This window comes from Crinia signifera, chromosome 6 (assembly GCF_055691185.1).
Source record: "Crinia signifera chromosome 6, ASM5569118v1, whole genome shotgun sequence".
In the NCBI taxonomy this organism is placed as follows: Eukaryota; Metazoa; Chordata; class Amphibia; order Anura; family Myobatrachidae; genus Crinia; species Crinia signifera.
Window position 1 is genome coordinate 107,871,941 of NC_139222.1, and position 22,941 is coordinate 107,894,881.

General features: G+C 44.1%; 1 protein-coding gene across 1 annotated transcript in view; it reads right to left on the bottom strand.

The window, feature by feature from the left end:
- SLC17A9 (solute carrier family 17 member 9) overlaps positions 1-14,191 on the bottom strand; it is a 31,965-nt gene extending 17,774 nt beyond the window's left edge. Inside the window, exons 1-4 of the mRNA XM_083146781.1 lie at positions 13,715-14,191; positions 7,683-7,880; positions 6,122-6,261; positions 2,830-2,929 (exon numbers count right to left, since the gene is read on the bottom strand). Of these exons, the coding sequence (XP_083002907.1) occupies positions 2,830-2,929; positions 6,122-6,261; positions 7,683-7,880; positions 13,715-13,860 (584 nt within the window). The 5' untranslated portion in view covers positions 13,861-14,191. The remainder of the gene's footprint in view (positions 1-2,829; positions 2,930-6,121; positions 6,262-7,682; positions 7,881-13,714) is intronic.
- Between the last annotated feature and the right edge of the window lie 8,750 nt (positions 14,192-22,941).

The following is a 22,941-nucleotide window of genomic DNA, read 5'->3' on the forward strand; positions in this document are numbered from 1 at the left end:
TGTCGAACTAATGACCTTTCGACCTATAACCATGTCGACCTTTTCCCATGTCTACCTAATGACTGTCGACCATCATGCTGTAGACCAAGTGATCCCAACCTAATGTATGCCATGAATAATAGAGGAACCATTAATAGTAGTAGTAGTAGTAGTAGTAGTACATTTATTTATAAGGCGCCACAAAGTGTCCGCAGCGCCGTACATAGCAAACAAAAATCTAATTACAAGGTAACGTACGGGGTGTGTTGATAAAATACAGCATAAATAGGGGTATAGCTGGTAGAACTAAAATCAGCATCATTTCAGGTTTGGTTTGAGTCTAGACACTTTGCGCTGAACACTGATATCTGCAGCACTGATCACTAGGGTTACTCCCTTAGTAACCGTGAGCATAAATGTGTACAAGTTATAAGTGATCTTGTGCGCTGACACCGTTCACACTCCTGGAGTGTGTCACTGAAGGAGTATTTTAACCAGACCTGGACCTTTGAAGCACCTGGGACCCCTGGTTTTTCTGGAGAACCAGGGTTATCTAAGAATTACAAGATCTTTCTACAGGCGCTTGAAAAGCCAGAATCTGGTAAACCACCACCTTAATAGTTTTTTGGGGATACAGCAACAGGATTGCTTATAGGTGTTTGGTGTGATATTGTTTTAACGTGTGTTATAAATAAAATGTTGTTATAATATCACACTATGATATAATTTTTATCTTTCATATACCTACCAATCAATGGAGAGCCTCTAGTTAGGCGAATAACTCTAAAATAAGGAGAGTATTATTCTTTTTATTATTTTTTATTTTGTCACTGAATTTTTTAACCTCACTCTATATTTTGGAAAGGTGTCAGCGCACAAGATCACTTATAACTTGTACACATTTAAAATCAGCATCAGTTCAGAATTAGGTGTCAAAATTGTCAAGGAGACTGAAGATGAAGTAGAGGAAGGGAAGAACCGGGCAGGAGCACTGGTGAGGTAAAGAGGTAGGGTGAGTACGTGAGGAAGGAGGGCTCTACTCATAAGAGTTAACATACTAAAAGGAGGTGGGTGGACGAATGAAAAACAATAGGATAAGTAGGAACGGATGGGAACGGAGGCAGGATAGGAGGATCAAAAGAGGTTAAAAGGAGGGATAGGATAGTCGAAAAAAGTGGGTTTTGAGGGAGCGCTTGGAGGAGGTAAGGGATTCAGAAAGCCGGATGGGTGGCGGGAGGTTGTTCCAGTGCAGGGGGGCAGCGCGAGAGAAGTCTTGGACATGGGAGTGGGAGGAGGTGATTAGGTGAGAGGTCAGTCGGCGGTCAGCAATGGAGCGAAGAGGATGGGAGGGAGTGTGGATAGAGATCAGTGAAGAGAGGTAAGGAGCGGTGGAGGAGGAGAGAGCCTTGTAGGTGGTGGTGAGGAGTTTAAAGAGAACTCTGAAAGGAATGGGGAGCCAGTGAAGAGATAGACAGAGGGGGGAGGCGGAGGTAGAGCAGCGGGAGAGGAAGATGAGCCTAGCAGCAGCGTTAAGAATGGTTTGGAGAGGTGCGAGGCGGGTGAGAGGTAGCCCAGAGAGAAGGATGTTGCAGTAGTCAAGGCGGGAGAGGACAAGAGAGTGACGGCGAGATTTACTAAAGGGAAAATGCCGTAAAACCCCCGTTTTACGGCATTTTCCTTTGTATCAATAAACGTCCGCAGCGTTTTCGCTTTGCAGGGTATCGCCACCCTCTGGGTGGCGATACCCTATAGAAGCCTATGGGCTTCTTTCGCCGCCCGCCGAACGCCGTCTGCGCGCCCACCCCCTCCCGTCCTCCTGTGATCATCTCCTCCCCCTGGTGTCACAGCCGGCAGGACATCCGGCTTCAGGGGGGAGGAGGAGACACAGGGGGACGCTGGCAGCCGCCGGGAGGTGACAGAGACCCCCGCAGCCAACATCACAGGTATCGCGGGGGTCTCCGTTACCGCAGCCCGATGCTGGCCGCATATGTTAGTACATATGCGGTAGCATCACGGCGGCTGCCGTGCGAAGGGCGGAGGTGTATGTTGATACATCCCGCCATGAATGAGAATTTTGGTCGCGTCAGTGGAGAGGAATGGTCTGATGCGTGAGATGTTGCGTAGATGAAAGCGACAAGACTGTGAGAGAGCACGAATGTGGAGGGTGAAAGGGAGGGAGGAGTAAATGATGACATCGTGGCAGCGCGTTTGGTCTGTGGAGGTGATCTCGGTTTCACCAATGCTGATTGGGATAGTGGGAGAAGAGGGGATGTTCGGGGGATGGAAGATTAGAAGTTCAGTTTCAGGAAGCATTGGGTCATCCAGGCTGAGATGGCCGTGAGGCATTCGGAGACCTTGGACAGGAGTGATGGGGATAGGTCGGGGGAGGAGAGATAGATTAGGGTATCATCAGCATAAAGGTGGTAATGGAAACCATAGGAGCGGATGAGGGTGCCCAGAGAGATTAATATCATAAAGGCATTAATCATAAGTATCCAGTCAATGCATAATGATCTAGCGACAACATAGGGGCGTCAGGCCCAATGATGTTACTAGCTACTAATAAACGGTTAGCTGCATTCTTATGAATATGAATGTATTTCACCTTACTGGTGTCAAATGATCCATTGCATTCTCATAAAAGTAACTGCTTACATTGTGTAAAAGCAATGTTTAGAGTTTAAGATATACAACTTATGTTTTTAAATACATCATGTTTTTTGTTTTGTTTTTATAAAACCATAGTACCTGAAATCCACAAGGAAAGATGTCCAGCACAATGTGGCACCTATATTCTAATGAAATAAACTGTAAAGCTATATTCTCATTAATACACAACATTTTTCATACCCAAGTTGAGATCCGCATCCGACAACACTGCATGTGAATGCCCGCTCATTGTCACGCACACGCTGAGAAAACAGACTGGCCAAAGCAGGAAAGTGTACACCTAATATGGAGGTAAAGTACAAAGTCAGTGCACACATAAATAGGGGGTATTCAATTAAGTGCCTTTAGTTCGACTTGTTACAAAAACAGCTTAGTCGAAAAACACATGGATCAGTGATTTACTCGCAGACTCACACACTTTCTGTGAAATTGCGCAAAGTTTTGCCTTATGTTTAGTCATTTTTCACATATGTCAATTCAATCAGCGAAAAAAAAAAAATGAACTTGTGAAAATTGCTGCAATTGACTATTAATTGAATATCCCCCATAGAAAGAGTCTAAACTGGGCACAGGCATATGGACTCTCATGATCCTGCAAAAAATTAAATAAACACATACTGAAGAGCATTCTATGGGAGCAGGTCCAATACCAGTAATAAATCTTGTTTCTACGTATGAGGTGAAAACTTAAAAGTGGTTCTACTTTCAGTATTGTTCACATATTACATACAAGTCCCTGTCCCATATGACACTCAAGCATACTTCAGGCCTTTATGGACCAGGATCCGGGTTCGCAAATACTCGCCATACCAAGTATTTTACCCAGTTTTGAGCACCAGGGACTCCTTTTTTTGTGTATGGCTGCGTCCCTTGGGACGTGATCCGCCCAGTTGCGATGTGGCCACAGAGTCTCCTCTGTGAGCGTCACATATCAGCCAGGCACCGCCGCCAGGGCAGAGTGAAGCATGGGAGGAGGAGAAGGATACCACGTGGAGATGGTTTGTACTTTGTGCCCGCTGCTCCAGAATAATTGATTGCCAGCCTGGAGGGTGAGGAGGAGGTTGTCATAGCAATGTAGGTAAGTGGCCCTTATGTAGCATAATATATTGTCTCCAAGTGGCTCTAGCAGGCACAGTGTGAATGTGGCACAATTGCATACCCTCCAAATGACCCATTCCATTAGGTACAAAATGCTCTGTTCCTGAACTTCCCTGCCAGTGGCATTTACAGAGGTGGGGCTGCAGCACAGTCCAATATTCAAAGAAGGGGGGGGGGGGTCACATCAACTGCCAGTGAGTTCAGGACAGTGATGTTTGGGGTGGCAGTAGGTGTGGCTCCCCTTATTGAATATTGAACATCTGTAACTGCCTCTGACAGGGAAGTCCAGAAACAGAGCATTTTGTACCTAATGGAATGGGTCATGTTGGAGGGTATGCAATTGTGCCACATTCACACTGTGCCTGCTAGAGCCACTTGGAGATCAATTGTGTGGTGTAATGTAAATTGGTACTATTATGTGGGCATGCCCCTTCCCCACGAAGACATACCCTAAATTTTCAGTGCACACATTCAGCGCGCACTGTCCCCGTTTCAATATTTTGTGCCAGATGCACTAAGCTTAAAAAAAAAGTGATACAACGGAGAGTGATAAACAATCAACCAATCAGCTCCTACCTGACAATTTTCAAACACAGTCTGTGACATCTCACTTAGAAGCTGAGTGGCTGGCTGTTTATCACATACATACATACATACATACATACATACATACATACTGTTTTCCAATAGTGGAAAGGCGCCTATAATACAGAAACACAGTCCATAAGTGATAATTCTTTTTCAATGATGCAACGAGGATTTTATCCAATATTAGTTTTTATTTTGTCCTTCAATGGAGAGTCAATAGTACAATCAGATGTATAAAAAAACATATTTTTGAAATCCTCGTTGCATCATTGAAAAAGAATTATCACTTATGGACTGTGTTTCTGTATTATAGGCACCTTTCCACTATTGGAAAACATTTTGTGGGCTTAATTCCTTGACCCCTCTGGGAATTTTGTGGTCAGGCAGCCAAGTCACGATTGTGTTAACTTGTATACCTTGTTATATTTGCATTTCTGGTAGCGTGTTTAGGAATATTGGGAATTCATTATTGATCATACATACATACATACATACATACATACATACATACACACACACACACATCTTACTTTATGTGAGTGGGCCAATTGATACCACCCCCCCCCCCCCTCCCGACCCACAGTGGGGTTCACCCAAATATATTCCAGAAGCAAAACAGAAGAAAAAAAAAATAGTAGGTGCTAGTCTGCTTCCAATGAATGGTGTATAATTGTCCCAAACACTGTTTACTTAGGTGTTGGCTGCAGCTCCAAGTTACTAAGGCGCTGTTTCCTTAGTGAAATGATCCTAATACAAAAACAACACATGGTTTGGAGCACTTCCCACACTAAATAAATAAAGTAAATTAATCAAAACTCTTTTATAAATGAAGAAGATTTTAATAAATCAAAAAAATATATGTATATAGCGATTAAACCAATGGGATAATTTAAAATGCACAACAAAAAAAACAATAAATTTGACAATTCAAATGATATCTTACAATCAATTTGTGGCTACTAATGACCATATTTATAACACCCTTAATTAATGAATTAATTAATGTGGTTTACTTTTACTCCTATCCAGTCCATTGATATATAAAGTAAATCCAAGTTAACTGCACCCTGAAAGAGCTTTGTAAGTCAAGACAGTGGGGGTTATTCTGGTTGATTCGCAAGGGTGCGAATTCGCAGCCTTGTGAGTCCAACAAACAACATCTGGCGAATGTCCGGCGCCCACCTCCCCCCCCAGCGCGGGTTTGCTCGCACAGGCTGCGAATGGATGTTTAGCATAAACATCCATTCGTATGCCGCAGGTAACCTCCCACATCTTTTGCATCGAAAGATGCGGAAGGTACAAGCATATAAAAAAGTGACTTTCAAGTCACTTCCATATGCATGTGCGCTGGGACGGATATTGGCGGGCAGCTGACATCCAGTGATGTCAGCTGCTAGCCCCCTGCACCCGTGTCACCGCCTCATTACCATGAGAACGCCCAGCGTCAGTCAATAGAGCAGTTGATACACTTCCATATTGCTTCATTTATAGCTCTTTTTGTAACAGAGATGGAACAGTTTATCCAAACTCTTTGTAGATAATAGTTTGCAATGTATGGGGTATGGATAGGAGAGGTAGTTCTATTTTTTCCCTCACTTGCCTTGAACAAGCCCCTTCCCTACACAATTCATCTCTTACCTCTGCTCTTATATACCCTGTACTTGTACGATACTGTTAGTTTTCTGCGGATCCCTTGACGATGACAATAATACTAATAAAGACACACACATTTGCATAATAAGCAATTAATTTGGTTGTTAACAGCTATCCCCATCCCCGGGGTTACCTTGCAGGAGTCCCATCAGGAAGCGCAGAAGACTGATCAGGAGGAGGGGGGCGGTGGTCATGTGGGCAGCCAGAGGGGTCACTGCTGTGATAAAACCCCATGTCAGAGCTGACAGGAGAAGAACCTTTTCTCCACCCACCCTAGAGAAGGAAACATGACACCAAAGGAAGACAACTAATGCATGGCGGGCAAAAAAACTATTTAGCTTCAATTCTAAATCTAATGACATTTATTTATCTATCATGTACAAGTGCAAATCGGCAACCCATGGGGAAGGGGGACATTTCCCCAGGAGGGGGACATTTGATTAGGCACTTGATGTGCCAAGTTTTGCTTAGGATAAATCGCTTGCAATTTATCCTCTGCAACTCCCAGGGAGCTGCAGGCGGAGGAATGCGGACATAGAGTTGGCGGGGGGGGGGGGGGGGGGGGGGGGAGCAGAGTGCCAGGCTGGGGGAGCTGCTATGTGGAGGAAGCAGCAGACCCTGGTGAGGGGGAACAGAGAGACGGGCAGGGGGAGAGGGAGCTGTCAATTACAGTGCGGCAAGAAAAAAAAAAACAATACAAATGATTGGGCAGCCATTATTTGGCTGAGCACTCTCTCAGCCAATCAGCAATTGGCTGAGAGTGCTCAGCCAATCACTTACTACCCATTCATTTGTATTGGGGTTTTATTTCTTGCTGCTCCTCCTGCCCGACTCTCTGTTCTTCTCACCAGCGTCTGTCGCCTCGGTGTCCCCCTACCCACCTCGCAGCGCCCCTCGCCCAGAGGCCGCACATAACATTTAACAAATGTTATGTGCAGCTGGTCTCACCTCCCCATTCCAATCTGATGTGCACAGGACCGCGCATTGCATCAGACGGGGTGTCTAAACATGCGATTTGGCCCGATTTCACTGCCCGATCCATCCGAAACGGGTGAAATCGGGCCCAAATCACATAGTGTATGGGGGCCTTAAGAAGAGTCAGGTCAAATGATGCTGTATTCATGCACGTAACTAGCTCCTGCCAACCCTACACTACCCCTTTCTCATAAAGAAACTTGCATGGTTTCTGGCTTTAGCACATATGGCAATATAAAATTATAGATTGTTCCAGAAACTATTTTTCCTCTTTTAGTTGGCATAGTGATGTTCTGAACAGCAGGGGTAACATCATGTGACAGATGCACCAAGCTTTGAAAAGTGATAAAGTGAAGAGTAATAAAGTAGTAGCCAATTAGCTCCCAACTGTCTTGTAACTGGTTGGGTTTGAAAAATGACAGAAGCTGGTTGGTTGTTTCTCTCTCTGGGGTAGATGTATGAAGCAGTGATAAAGGGAGAAGTGATAAAGTGCCTGGAACTTTATCACAGGCTAATCAGCTCCTAACTATCCCTTTTTAAACCCAGCCTGTAACTTAACAGTCAGGAGCTGATTGGCCGGTGATAAAGTACCAGGCACTTTATCACTTCTTCTCAATCATTACTGCTTATACATCTATCCCTCTCTACTTTTTCACATTTCGAAGCTTGGTGCTCATGGTCCCATGTTTATTATTAAAATACCCCTTTGGTGTACTCACTTGTCACTCAGATGTCCACCCACAACCTGTGTCAAGCAATACCCCCAGAAGAAGCTGCTCAGGACAATTCCGGATTCCCTCTTGTCCCAGCCAAAGTGCTCGCTTAGTGACATGGCACAGATCGGCATACTGGCGCGGGCACAATACAAGAGACATGTTCCCATCAGAAGTGTCACTATCCAGACCCGGGACTCCAATCTGTAACAAAAAAGAGGCATTTTAAATTCTCTTGTGACTATGACCATCTCATGAAATGCTGTTTAAAACAACAAGCAATGGGACATGAGATCAGAAATGAGCTTGAAATATTAAATTTCTATATGTAACAAAGACTCTCTCACATTTTAAAAAGTACAGCAAGAAAATAGCATCCCTGCTAAAGCAAACATGGTGTCCAGGGATGGATGGGACTACTGCTCCAACCCTCCACATAAGAATAGGTTCATTATGACAGTATTATGATGGCTAGCCCAGCAGGCCTCACAGTTCCTTTCTCACTGACACACTCACTCTGACCCCCCCCCCCCCCCCCCCCCCTTTACAGGTGGGATAGTCCCCAAAAATTTGAATGTCTGCAAAAATCACGAAAGTTAGGAGGTTAGGGAAAGGTCTTCAATTTCCAAAGTATGTGAACCTGCTTACTACCTGTTATCCAGACATAAGGCGGCCAGCACGGTCTACGCTATGACAGATAGTACACAAGTCACATGCTCATTTTCCTACATTGTATGTTCAGAGTTTGACAATTTGGTTTAAATCCAATCCTCCAGACTGTACATAGGCCTGGATTTCAGCTAATAACAACCAGTAACCTTTGTACCCCATAAGCCCCTAAACACAGCTCATATTATTAGTGGGGGTTTGTGTAGCAGACTGTCAATGGAATCCTTTTCACTTCATCTGTATGTTTGAGGAAGTAGGGTACAATGCATCTTATTGAGAGGGTTCTGAATATAAAAGTGTAACAAAGCATCAAAAGTCCAAACTTGGTCAATCTGACCATATCACAGCAATCCTACGACTTGCTGCTGGTCTATCTACGGGTCAACTGTTACCTCCCTCTGCCTCTCTTCCTGGCCTGACCCCCTCCTTCCATGGCCCAAATTCTCCAGGTCATTGCCACATTTAAAAAATAAATAAAATAAAAAAGTATATAAAAAGGACATTACTAATAATGTGTACTGTGTGGTATGAGTATGAGATAATTACTACTGTGTGGTATAATGTGTAAGGGGAATCACATTGTGGCATTTGCATTAGGTTTGTAAAGCGCACCTGTACTGTGTGGCATTATGTGTAAAAGGTGCTCTATCGTGTGTTGTAATGTACATAAGAAGTAATACCATCTGGTGTAATGTGAATAAGGGACACTTATATAACAGAATAGGAACATGTGAAGATATTGCTAGGAACAAGAAGTTATTAGTACAAATAATGTACGCCAGTAAAATGTAATATGATCAATAACATTTATATTAATTAAATACAGTAAATATACATAAAAATAACGATAATATTTAATAAGTATATAGTTATATAATTATGTACCGGCCGATACAGCAAGAAAATTGAAAAAATAAAATAATATATTTACCTGTTCCTATTCTGTTCACTGGGATTGGTAATCCCGCCTAGCCAGCAGCTGGAACACCACACACTTAGGGTTGGGTTAGCGCTCACTGTTTGTTTTTGTTGCCGTCTACCTTCCACTTATGTAACAGTCTATTTGGATTTTTCTCAATTCCAAATTTGCACTGGTGGTGGGATACGGTCATTATGTTGACAAGCATTATGTCGACATGGGGTTTTCCTAGTTTTTGAGCTGACTTGCAGACAGGCAGTATTTCATGCCCTACCATCCACTAGGGCATGGTGGGAGAATAAAGTAGTGTGCCGAGCATAGCAAGGCACCGTGCCCGAAGCATGGTGAGTGCAGCGAGCCATGCGAGGGGACGCAGTGCTACGTTTCAGTGTCCATGTCGACTGTGTCGACATTCGGGTCAAAAAAACAGTGAAAAACCCCATTCTGTACCCACAAGGGGTATGGATTATTAGGTCTCCAGCAGTTAGGTCGACATGCATTGGGCCGACACCATTAGGTCAACATGCAGAAAGGTCGACATGGGTCTAGGGTGACACAGGTGTAGGTCGACAGTCAAGAGGTCAACATGGGGTTTTTCACTGTTTTTTTACCCGAATGTCGACATGGACACTGAAACAAAGCACAGAGTCCCCTCGCATGGCTCGCTGTGGTCGCCATGCTTTGGGCATTGGTGCCTCGTTAGGCTCAGCACACTATTTTATTCTCCCATCGTACCCTAGTGGATGGTAGGGCATAAAGTACCGTCTGTCGGCACATGCCGGCTCAAAAAAATTAGATGTCAGCCTAATGCTTGTGTCAGCCTAATGACCCTGTCAACCTAACCCCATGTCAACCTTTCAGTCATGTCGACGTAGTGGCATCGATCTAGTGAGCGTATCCCGGCACCATAGTGGCTATAACTTGCCAACCCCTCTGGCACAGGTAATGGTCACCAGGAGCACTACCTTATGTACCCTCCATCTCAATATAAACTCCATGTCAGCTTTTAGAACTGGAACTGAAAGTCCAAACCTGGGGTTTACATGAATGTACCAGCACCCACACATGGTTTTTTTTTTGGCAGTAGTTCCATTCTGGATTAAACATCAGAGGAACAGACAGATCTACCGTTAATATTAGCCAAACAGCAGGAATGCAATGGAAAATCTACACAATTACCCTAATAGACAGCTCTATGTGTGGCTAACATAAATCAGGCAGTGCATGAGTAGATTAAGTTAAGACCAGTACTGGTTATTCTAAAAAAATGACACAAGTTTAATGAGACAATATAAATTTATTTCAGACACACCCTACGCAAACACATACATTACCCAAGGGCTGTCCTGGATTAAGGAATGTAAACTGGGCACTTTTGACGTCAACATTTTTTTCTTATAATACTACTCAATTTCATAGTTAGACTAGTCATTTGCGCAAAATAGGTTTCCAAACACTGCAGTAACTGCAAAATTATCAGAATTTACAAAATTTGACAAACTAGACAGATCACATAAAAAAAAGAAAATAAAATTATATTATATATAATTTTTTTATTTTTTATTTCCCAACGGACTGCAATTAATTTAAAAATGATGTTAAGTGGATTGCTAGAACTGGGAATAGAGCAGCCACTAACGTCACCGCTAGCACTAGCGGCAATAAACCAAAAAAAAAGGATTAAAGCTGTAAAGTTCCTTTGATGTGGGTAGCAGCTGTCATTCACACTGTTTTTGTGTTTGTTGTTTGTTTTTTAATATTTAAATGTAACTTTGATACATAAACTCAAATACGCCAAAATACATGGAAGGGCATGGGGCAGACCATCAACAAAACTGTAAAGTAACAAATATAGGCACACAAAAAGATCATGTTGCATAAATAAACAATAGTTGTCAGGATATAGCTGTGTACACACATGGCGATTTTAAGAACATATCGCTGGCAATATGGTCGCTGAGCGACCATATTGCCAGTGATTTATGTGTGCTGTGGGCAATAAATTGCTGGTTGCGCGCTCCCGTGTTCAGCCCCTAATGGTCACTTTTCCCCTTTCGGCTCCCCCAGCAAGAGTCTCCTTTTCATCAGCAACAATCTCTGGTCACTGATGAAAACGGGACACTGAGCAATATATTGCACAGTATGTACACAGCTTAAGATAGACAAAAAAATCCATGTGTACAGTATGTCATAAAGGGTACAAGTAATAAAAATCTAACCAGGTGTAACAAAATACAGGGAAGGAAAGGTAATAAAAAAAAGGGGGGGGGGGGATTGCTCTGTGGGGTGCAATATACCGCAATTATATCTCATATATCTCTGAGAGCTTGTCAACATATTTATTTAATCCTTCCAGTGGACAGCCAATGAGAAAAGACTCTGCGGTACACCCCGCAGCACGTCGTATATATATACTAACATATGTGATTAGTATCACAAAGAACAGTTCTTCTGAAAAAAGCTGCCCTTTGTGATGACAGCTGCTGACAGTAGTAGCACTGCTTATACCGCTTATATCTCATCCTAACCCTCTGTTTACGCTCACTTCTATCCCTGCTGTGTCACCCCAGCCTTGTCTGCTCCTTACCGTCAGAATGTAAGCTCTAACGAGCAGGGCCCTCTCTCCTCATGTGATTTTCTAAGAATATATCTCTGCCACTGTTAGAATTGCCTCAGTGTCCGCTGCTGCAACTGTGTTTTATTTACCATGTACTTGTCCTAATTTGCATTTGTACTGCAAGTCACAATTATTCTTGTTTTGTTCTTTGCTCATCTATGTATTGTCAGGCGCTGCGGAACCCTTGTGGCGCCATATAAATAAATAAAATGATAATAATAATAATAATAATAATAATAATAATAATAATAAAAAAAACAACTGAGTGGGCGGTTAGTATTACTTGGGGCATAATGTGTGAGGCATTAAATGCCATGAGGGAGGGGGGTTCCGTGACAGAAGCTTGCTCTGAGTGCCATGCTTTCATGCTACATCTCTGGGCGCAGGGCTGCGGTAGGTATCCAATCGGATACAGGCAGGGGGCACGATGCAGAAGAAAGCCATAGGCTTCTATAGGGAAATGCTGCCTTGCGTTACCCTGCCTCCGCATCAAAGCCTGGCATATGGAAAATTTGTCCAAAGCAGGCTTTTGGCCATATTTTTTCTTTAGTACATCATCACGTTTCAAGGCTGAAAACACATTGTTTTTCTCCCATATAAGATGTACAGAACACACACATCTACAACATGCATGAATGTTTGTAACGGTCACCCAACTCTCTACATTCCTAAAATATTTCAAAACTAGTAAGCCCGCTCAGAGCAAATGCTTTGAAAGCTAATCTGCTACCTTGTGATTGCCTCTGTGTTTGTGCATGTGTGAGAGAAAAAGATGTAGGGTCACTCGCTGTCAACAGACGGCAGTGTTTTTCAGAGACACACAAACGAACACTAGACATACATTAATGGTGCGTACACACAGAATATGATCGCTGGCAATATAATGCTCAGCAATCATATTGCTCAGTGTCCCGTTTTCATCAGCGACCAGAGATGGTCACTGATGAAAATGATACACTGCCGGGAGAAGAGGCAGGGGAAGTCGCTTGCCGGAGGAGCAAGCTCCTCTGACCAGCGACCAGTAGGGGCTGAAAACAGGAGCGCGCACCCGGCGATTTATTGCCGGTTCACACTCCAATCACTGGCAATATGGTCGCTCAGCGACCATATTGCCAGCGATATATGCTGAAACCGCCGGTGTGTACACAGCGATAGATAGATAGATAGATAGATAGATAGATAGATAGGATAGATGATGCTATCAAAATCAATAATTTAATTCAGAAACATTCTAACAGGACAAATCTGACACTATTATGTTCCATGTGATGGAGATAAGGAACATCCAAAAATATTAACTGCACCTATTCCAAGAAATACTGAAGACCTAATAGTTCCCTCTAGTAACTAAAAATGTTATTGACACAGATAAGCGAATGAATTTAGTGATGATACTGGAATGCTGCTCCAATCAGCCATAAAAAAAGTATCTATCTCACTCTCTGACTGGAGCACATTCCAGTTTCCAGAAAACAGTCGCCATATGTGTCGGCTGAGGGGAAAATAGGAGCAAACTCCTAGCGGATTTTATAGCAGTTGTCAAAAGTTTGTCAGCGTTCCAAAGCTTTGAGGGTTTATAAATGTCAATGACATAAACCTTGCAATGAACAAGCTTAGGCAATCGGTGGGATGACCACTGCTGTGCAACTACAAGACCCAGCATACCTTGCTAGTCTGTCAGAGACTGACAAGAGGCATGCTGAGATTTATAGCAGCATAAGAGATGATGTTCCCCTGCCACAGACATAGAACAGCAGAATTGTACGTGTAATTCGAAGTAGACTACAAGCACTAGACAGAGTCATGGAAAAGAATAGAAGTCACTGGGCTGACCTGGTCCAGTAAGGGTCACCCCCACTGCTCCTCTTCGTTCGATCCACATGAAGTGGGGTCTTGGTTTGGGGCTGCAGGTCATCATCGTGTTGCAGTAGTCGCACCAAGTCACTCCTATAGGCATGTTTGCCCCCAACAGAGGCCATTCAGTAACAGACGGAAAGCTGCCTACTCCAGGCTGGCACATAGAGGCATGTTACACAGCCATACGGGTAGTCTGCCTCCCTGCTGCTGGGGATCTCTGCTCCAGGCCGGCCGCACTCACACTACGCTCTGCTAGTTTCTTTCGTTTGCTAGAGCCTTGCACAGGATGGATGGGAGGGATTAGGCTCTCACTTCTTCTACACCCCCGACAATCTGCTTTTCCACGTGTCAATGTAATCTACTGGTTTCCTCTTCCTGGTGGTGTCCGGGTTGTTGTTGTAACAAACACAGAAGTCGGACTGTATCAATAGATGACATGTAACTAGAGAGGGAGAAGCGCTGCGTATCGTATACTGTATACCCCCATTCTCCATCAACTTTAAAGTGGAGAGTGATAAATACGGGACTATGTAAAAACCGGACCCGGACAAGACTCTGCACCACCGGACAGGACATCAAAATCTGCAGCCCGGAGCTTGTAGGGTCCGGTCCGGGGGTGTCTTGTTGGGGGGGTGTCTTGTCCGGGGGTCCCTGTGATAGCTATCACCAGGGACATGGGGGAGGGGAGATTACAGCCTCCCCGTGTGGTCCGGACTGTCCGGTTTTTGCTACATGCCCGGACCATACAGGGAGACTTTATTCTACCCCCTCTCCTCTACCTGGTGACAGGTGTGACAGGCAGCCCCCCGGACAGGACACCCCCCGGACCGGAGGCTACAAGCTACAAAATGCAGAGTTTGATGTCCGGTCCGGCGGTCCGGGGGTTTTGTGTTGGTCCGGTTTTCACCCATACCCGGGTTTTACCCATACCCGATAAATACACGGCCAATCAGCTCTTAACTGTTACAGCCTGAGTTTAAAAAATGACAGTTATGAGCTGGTTGGTTAGTACTTTATCTCTCACCACACTCTCACCAGTACTTCCCTGGTAATGTATGATTGCCATCACCTGTGAGGAGCTAGGTAACACCACAGGTGATGGTAATCATACATTACCAGGGAAGCCCAGGAACAGAGCATTTTCTCCCTGAAGGAGAGGGTCAGGTAGGCAACCCTGCATTTACTCAGTTACTATACCAAAAGGAAACCAGCCTTTTTCTCTGTGCAATCCTTCACATAAGGAATGGCTATCAATGGGTTAACCATTGATCGTTTCCTCTCATGTACCTGCCCATAGGCATACCTGGCATGGTTTGCTATCCCATTTTTAACAGGAACGTCCTGATCTGAGGAAACTGTTCTAATATTCTATTCTATATATTGCAACAGGCAGGTTCTTCGTGATTAACAGGTAGTTGGGAGGTATTTCACTGTCACACCGTTCAGAGGCGGGTGACTCCACAGCAATTAAATGTTGTTTTTGTTTGAGGGAGAGGTGATCTTGTACTGTAGTAGTAGTACTTGTTTCCAGTCCACTAGAAATACAGCCAAGGCAACTGGAGGTGTAGCCATTCAATAGCACACCACGCCCTCTGTCACAATTCCCATTTTGGAAATGTTTGGAGGGATGTCTGTTATTGTAAATTCTCATGAGCACAACTCATCTTCCTTTTATATTCTAATCTTACCTGCCCTACATTGTGCAACTGTGCATCAATGAAGGTCTCTATGTCACCTATTACATCTTATGTTTGAACGTTGTGTAGCTTCTTTGTTGGGGGATTTCCATTTACCCACAATGATTATTACTCATTATCCTACAATGATTCCCGAGGTTCCCTCATTTTTGCCTGTTCTGTCTTTGTTATATATGCCCGTAATGTACTTCTGACTCATATAAATATGTATGTATGTATGTATGTGTGTGTATGTATATATGTATGTATGTATGTGTGTATATATATATATATATATATATATATATATATATATATATATATATATATATATACACACACACACAGCATGGGGGGGGGGGAAGCAGCACTCCATACGACTTGAATAAAGGAACACTTCACGCCATTGATACTGGACAATGTTTCATTGCTTTAATCTAGCAATTTCCTCTGGTCATAGCAACCAAACATACAAAACTAGCTTACCTTATACCCCGTGTGTATGCGACTTCTGCATACTTTCCAACATGACCCATTCCAGGAGGGACAAAATGCTCTGCGCCTGGACAGTGGCAGTTGCAGAGGTGGGACCAATGTCGCAAATTCAAATTGGGGAGCCACACCTGCCAATGACTCCCAGACTGTAGTATTTGGGGTGGCAGTTGGTTGGGCTCCCCTATCTGAGCTGTGCTGCAGCCCTGCAACTCTGCAAATGCCACTGGCATTGGTGTCCAGAAACAGAGCATTTTGGCCCTCTTGGAATGGGTCATGTTGGGAGGTATGCTTCCGGGATCAGGACTGCACGCCCGGCCGGTCGGCACCATACTTGCCTACCTGACCCTCTCCATGCGGGAGAAAAATGCTCTGTTTCTGGACTTCCCTGGTAATGTATGATTGCCATCTCCTGTGGTGAAACACCTTTACCTAGCTCCCCACAGATGATGGCAATCATACATTACCAGGGAAGTCCAAAAACAGAGCTTTTTCTCCTGCATGGAGAGGGTCAGGTAGGCAAGTATGGTCGGCACAAGTGTATGACGTCACTGTAGCGTGCGTCATCTCTGTGCCACCATCACCATGACTACCTAACACATCAACAGGATAAAGTGATTCCTGGTGATGGTGACACAGAAATGACGCACGCTACAGTGAATATAGTAGTGGATAACGGAGTGCTCTCAACGCGTTTCATCGCTCATGCCTTATTGCCTAGGCAGTAAATCCTTTTCTTGGAGTCCGTATGGGATATTGGCGATTCGTCAGAACATATGTGAGAAGAGAGGTATCCGCAGGAGACAGGCACATAAAAGCTCTTTGACTGGGTGTACTGGCTCCTCCCCTCTACTTCCTTCCCACAAGCCAGTTAACATGAAAACTCAGAGATTCCCGCTCAGCACTCTGGCCTTCTCCTGTATATATATATATTGCAGGGGGGATCCGGCACTCTGCGCTGGTGCCCGCGTCAATACACAATATACAGCAGGGGGGAAAGCAGCACTCCATAAGACTTGAATAAAGGAACACTTCACGCCATTGATACTGGACAACGTTCCATTGCTTTAATCTAGCAATTTCCTCAGGTCATAGAAAACAAACATACAAAACTAGCTTACCTTATACCCCGTGTGTATGCGATTTCCGGGATCGGGACTGCATGCCCGGCCGGTCGGCGCAAGTGTATGATACACTTGCGCCGACCGGCCGGGCATGCAGTCCCGATCCCGGAAATCGCATACACACGGGGTATAAGGTAAGCTAGTTTTGTATGTTTGTTTTCTATGACCTGAGGAAATTGCTAGATTAAAGCAATGGAACGTTGTCCAGTATCAATGGCGTGAAGTTTTCCTTTATTCAAGTCTTATGGAGTGCTGCTTCCCCCCCTGCTGTATATTGTGTATTGACGCGGGCACCAGCGCAGAGTGCCGGATCCCCCCTGCAATATATATATATACAGGAGAAGGCCAGAGTGCTGAGCGGGAATCTCTGAGTTTTCATGTTAACTGGCTTGTGGGAAGGAAGTAGAGGGGAGGAGCCAGTACACCCAGTCAAAGAGCTTTTATGTGCCTGTCTCCTGCGGATACCTTTCTTCTCACATATGTTCTGACGAATCGCCAATATCCCATACGGACTCCAAGAAAAGGATTTACTGCCTAGGCAATAAGGCATGAGCGATGAAACGCGTTGAGAGCACTCCGTTATCCACTACTATATTCATGTAAGATGACTTCATGTTTTTTCACTTTTGCACTTTATTAAAAACTCCACTAAAAAATTTTAATTGGAGTTTCTTTCCTTATTCACTGCATGGCACCAATATCCTGGATCCTATCTAAAACTTCTGTGGGGAAATCCTGCCCTGAGAGGCTCAATTGAATTATCCAGGCAGCATCCTGGTAACCCTCTACGACAGGACACCTTCACATCACTAATGATGAGCACAAAAACTTTTTAACACGGTACGCACAATTTAATTTGAAACCCATTGTGGAATTCAACTTACCACACCAGAGAGCGCTGTTTTTCTCATTCTTTTTTTAATATAGATAGATAGATAGATAGATAGATAGATAGATAGATAGTATAAAATATCGCACCAGCTTCACCTGGGATGGTGACCGTGCCAGGTCCAAATAAATATGCTCACAGTTCCCAATAAATAGGATAAACCAGCACCAGTCCGATATGGAAAAAATCAATACATATTTATTGTCCACAGACAGCAAAAAGGACCAATCATGGTCATGTCAGAATCAACACCCAACAGGCTTAAATAGTATACTTAGCGTTTCAGCATAATTTCAGTATATGGCAGCGTCTCCTCGGCGGCCGTTTCGGTGCCTCAGCACCTTTTTTAAGAGGGGTGACCACAAGAGGTGGTATACTGAAACGCTAAGTATATTATTATTTAATGGAATACAGGTCTAAAAAGCAAAAGTCTTTGGTAAAAGGTATTGCTGGTATTACTAGCAGCAATAAGTGTGGGGGTAGGGGCACAGCATTAGGGGGTGCCTGTGCACCCTTACCACTCAATGTGCGCACGCCTATGCTGCTTATCAAACTGCAGCAATTACCAACATTTCAAGAAAAAATCCTGCTGTGTATTATAGACGTCCAAAGCCTATACACGGTGATACCGCATAGGGATGAGATTTCTGCTGTCACAACGTTCCTATCTAATCATCCTGAGTATAAGGGCCCTGACCTGCCATTCTGTACCAGTTTATTAAATATGATCCTGACAAAGAATTTATTCTTGCACGACAATAAAATACTTCTTACAAAGTCGCGGATGTGCGATGGGGTCCCCAGTGGCCCCATCGTACTCCAACATATATATGTTCGGAGTCCAGCAAGAGATCTTCTTCCAAGACCCAGATGTGGCTAGCCAAGTAGCCTTCTACTGTCGATATATATCTCCGACCTCCTCATCCTGTGGAGGGGAAACCAGGAGTCGTTGGTCCAGACTATTGAGTGTCACAACAGTAAGACACACACTGTCAAGCTGACATACAATATTAGCGAGCACACCATACAATACCTAGGTGTGCAAATATCGATCAACCAGGGACAAATACAAACTTCCCTATACTCTAAAACGTCCAACAGAAACAATATGCTCCATTACAACAGTTGCCACCGACAGCCACTCAAGCAAGGCCTCCCATTTTCTCAGTTCATTCGGGTAAAAATAATTACATCAGACCCGGTACTGGCACAGACCCAAATGGACAAAATGTCAAAAAAAATCCTGAAACACGGGTATCCAGCGGACCTCCATGAACAAGCAAAAACCAAGGCTGATCAACGGAACCGACAGAACCTATTGGTCAGCAAGAAGGAGAACATGACAACTCCAATAATCCCATAGGAATACTTTGTCTGTGTGTACATGTTTTTCCAATATCTGTTCTACTCTGCTAAATATATCTGACTTTATCTTGCTGAATAGAGTGACGTATTTCACCACTTTTCTTTTCTGCTAAATATATCTGTCTTGATAGGGTACCAGCGGTGCCCAGTATTTTGTGTAATGGGCCAAGCGGTGCTCATTATATACCTCTAATATTTACTGTGCAGTAAGCATAGTAGTTATTGCTACTCAATTGTCCTATGCCGTGTAACCTTCAGCCCGCATAGAGATCAGTAAACGACCTCCGCTATGCTAGCTGCAGTCACGTTCGAATGCATTGTTTATGCAGGTTACCGTGGTGATGGGAGCACTGAATGACTCACAGGTCTGTGATGTCATTCCACAGCGCTGACCGGCCGGGCGTGAAGTCCCGTTCCCGGAAGACGCCGCTGCACTAGGGTGTATAAAGGTAAGCGCACTTTTGTATTGTATTTGACCTGAGGAAATTGATCAATAAAGATCAAGGAAACGTTGTCTGTAAAATGTCTACCTAAGAGTGCTGTTTATTCAAGTAGTTTGGAGTACTACTCCCACCCCCAAGCTTTGTATACTTCTCTATTGGAGTGGGCACCCAGCGCAGTAGCAGACCAATAGGGATAGCCGGATCCCCACCCCTCCGTTTATATATATATATATATATATATATATATATATATATATATATATATATATATATATATATATATATATATATATATGGAGCCCCATCCGTTCTCGAAATGACCTTGTAGTTTGCCCAATATAATAAAGATTACATGGACAAACAATCACATAGATAACATGCGTCATTTTACACGTTAACACCTGTCTAATGTGGAAGGACTGTCCAGAATTTGTCTGTTTAAAAGAGCGACAAGTTACAATATGTTTGCAGGTAGCACATGTTTTTTTAAATTCAGTAATTTTTTTTATTAATTTTCATAAGAAAACAAACAACAAAAGCAAAAAAATGAAATAAAATCGTACAAACAGTAGTAGGGCAACAGATCAGTAGGTGCATGCAGGAGATATGTAATATCCAGATTAGGATATATGCAGGCAGATGGAAAAATATACGTACAGTACATGTTCATGCTCACAATAATAGAATGAATTTGATGGACGTCACCCCTCCATAATAAGGATATGTATACATTTACTCATCCACTCGGAGGCGCCATCCGAGCAGACGAGCTCACGAAAAAAGAAAAAATGTAAGAAGGCACGATCATAGGGACATAAAGCATGAGAAACCATGAAGCACCCTAAATCTTCAGCTCCACATAATCAATTATCAAAAAAATCACTGAACTAAAATAAAGGTATTATACCAGATAACAGTAATAAAAGAAAACCTCCCAAAAGGCCCAAATCAACCCACCCAGAAAACCCCTAACCCTTTACTACCCACCCCCAACTTAGGTGTACTTTATTCCCTGTAACCACACCCCATAATCCTACACTAGCAATAACCACAGAGGAGAAAAAGTTAGTGGCCTTAGCTGACAAAAGCAGCTTGTCTAGCCAAAAAGAAAACCTAACTTACCACTCGCACCCGAACCCCCCACCTACCAACTATCCCACTAAATATCCCCTCCCACCCATACTATCCCACCAAAATAAAGGATGTTGAAAGGAGAACTACCGGGGCATAAAGAACAGGATATATTTTACAGTGTGGATTAGCAGAAATGGGGTAAATAATTTCTAGAAATAGGATGTAATAGGATGGTGTGAAAAACAAAAAAGTTTAACATAAATGATCCAGAACTGTTATAAGTGACTCTCCCGCCTAATTCAACTGTACACACCCTATTGTTATATAGTCACAAATATATAATACATACATACTGAAACAGGGAATGGCAGCAAATAATGTAAATAGGAAGGAAAAAATAAAAAGGAAAAACAAACTCAGACTGCAGATACAGAGGCGTATGAAAGGAAGGTCCTTTATTTTAGAGAAACTACACAATATATCAATCCGGCCAGATGTCGTAGCCTTTCATTCGTGTAGTCAGGATAAAAGTCATGACCCAGTGTATATAAAGGCCAGGAGGTAGACTTGTAGCTCCGGGAGAAGCAGGATACACAGGCCCAGAGATCCCACCAGGAAACATAGGGGAAATCAACAAAGGAGCAGGATATGTGTAGACTGGCTCCTCTTTGCCAGGATAGCGTCCACAGTAGAGAGAGCAGGAGTACCGATTTGGAGCAGCCGGGGCTGTGGGACAGGGCTTCATATAGTTCACCAGATCAGAAGGCAGACCCCCCCCCCGCAACATCGGTAGTAGGGGCTATCTCCACCTGGCAGACTAGATCCAGAGGGGGCACAGCTGAAGATGGTGCGGAGGTAACAGGTACCGATGTTGTGTAGATATGCACATCCCAAGTGCCACAAGGATCCTCTGTGTAATCTTATCCGTATGGCAGTGTGTATCGAGGAGATTTGGGGACTCTGTACAAGGCATGGGCACATGGTGTGGTAGCACAGATAGTACACTCTCAAGTGCAGCAATAGTCTTCTGGGTAAAAGCTTCAATTGCCTCCAGCAACAGCTGTACAGGATCAACCATATTAATGGTGTTAGCTAAATAGTTCAAGGAAGTGCAGAGTAGCCCGGTGGCGGCTAGCACACCACCAAAGCTCAGCAATGACTAAACAATAAGAATTAATTATCCAGATAGTTATAAGGAAATATATTATGTGTATATTCCAGTGGCAGCAGGGCAGACACACTAAACAGGGATCAGTCGGCAGCGTGACACCCACAAAAGGGAGATATCTGCAAACATCCACCAAGCAATGGAGCAGGCTAAATGGTGTTGTATGCTGGCATCACCATGCCCACTGCTAAGGCCCAAGATGGCGGTGTTCACTGACACCGAGTCACACCACACCTACAGGATATCAGATCAGTGGCTCCTGCCACACCAGGAGGTTTTGAGCAGGGAAGACAGCCGCCGCATCAGTGCGCCCAGCTCCGGGTCCCGTCGGTGCAGCCGCCAATCAAAGCTGCTGTGGGAGCAGCCAGGAGAAAAGTCCCAAAATGGAGCCCGGCAGCACGGAGGGCAGACGTCCAGACAACCACAGCAGGCCAAGCAGGCCACGCAGGAGAGCCGCGGATGGCTCTGGAAAAGCAGAAGGCGCTCTGGAGGGTGAGTAGAGGGGAGCTGGAGGTTCTCGGGCCCCAGGGCAGGATGTACAGACAGGATTTTTGCGGAGCCCACGCCACACAAGTCCGCTCACGGAATGGACCAAGCCACGCCCCCAGGTAGCACATGTTAGACAGCTACAGCACCCCGGGGGCTTGGACACTGTATTCGGGGGCCTATGGATGCCCATGCCAGTGATGTCCGTTCTCATCAACCGATCCTTCAGATTGGATCCTCTTTTAAAGGCTGCTAATGGTCTAAGATTTTTTAGCCCTGGTAAATCTGTATCCGTTTTAATAATGGGCCAAAGGGCATTGGTGGCATGGACTAGCTGTGGAAAACGTGCTAGTCCATGGTAGAATCATGGTCACATCTCTAGTTTTGGTCACATCTCTCCTGTTGCTTCTGTTCCTGAAGAATATATGGATCATAACCTCTCTGGATGAATTTAACAATGAGACAGTCTAAACGATGCTCTACCAT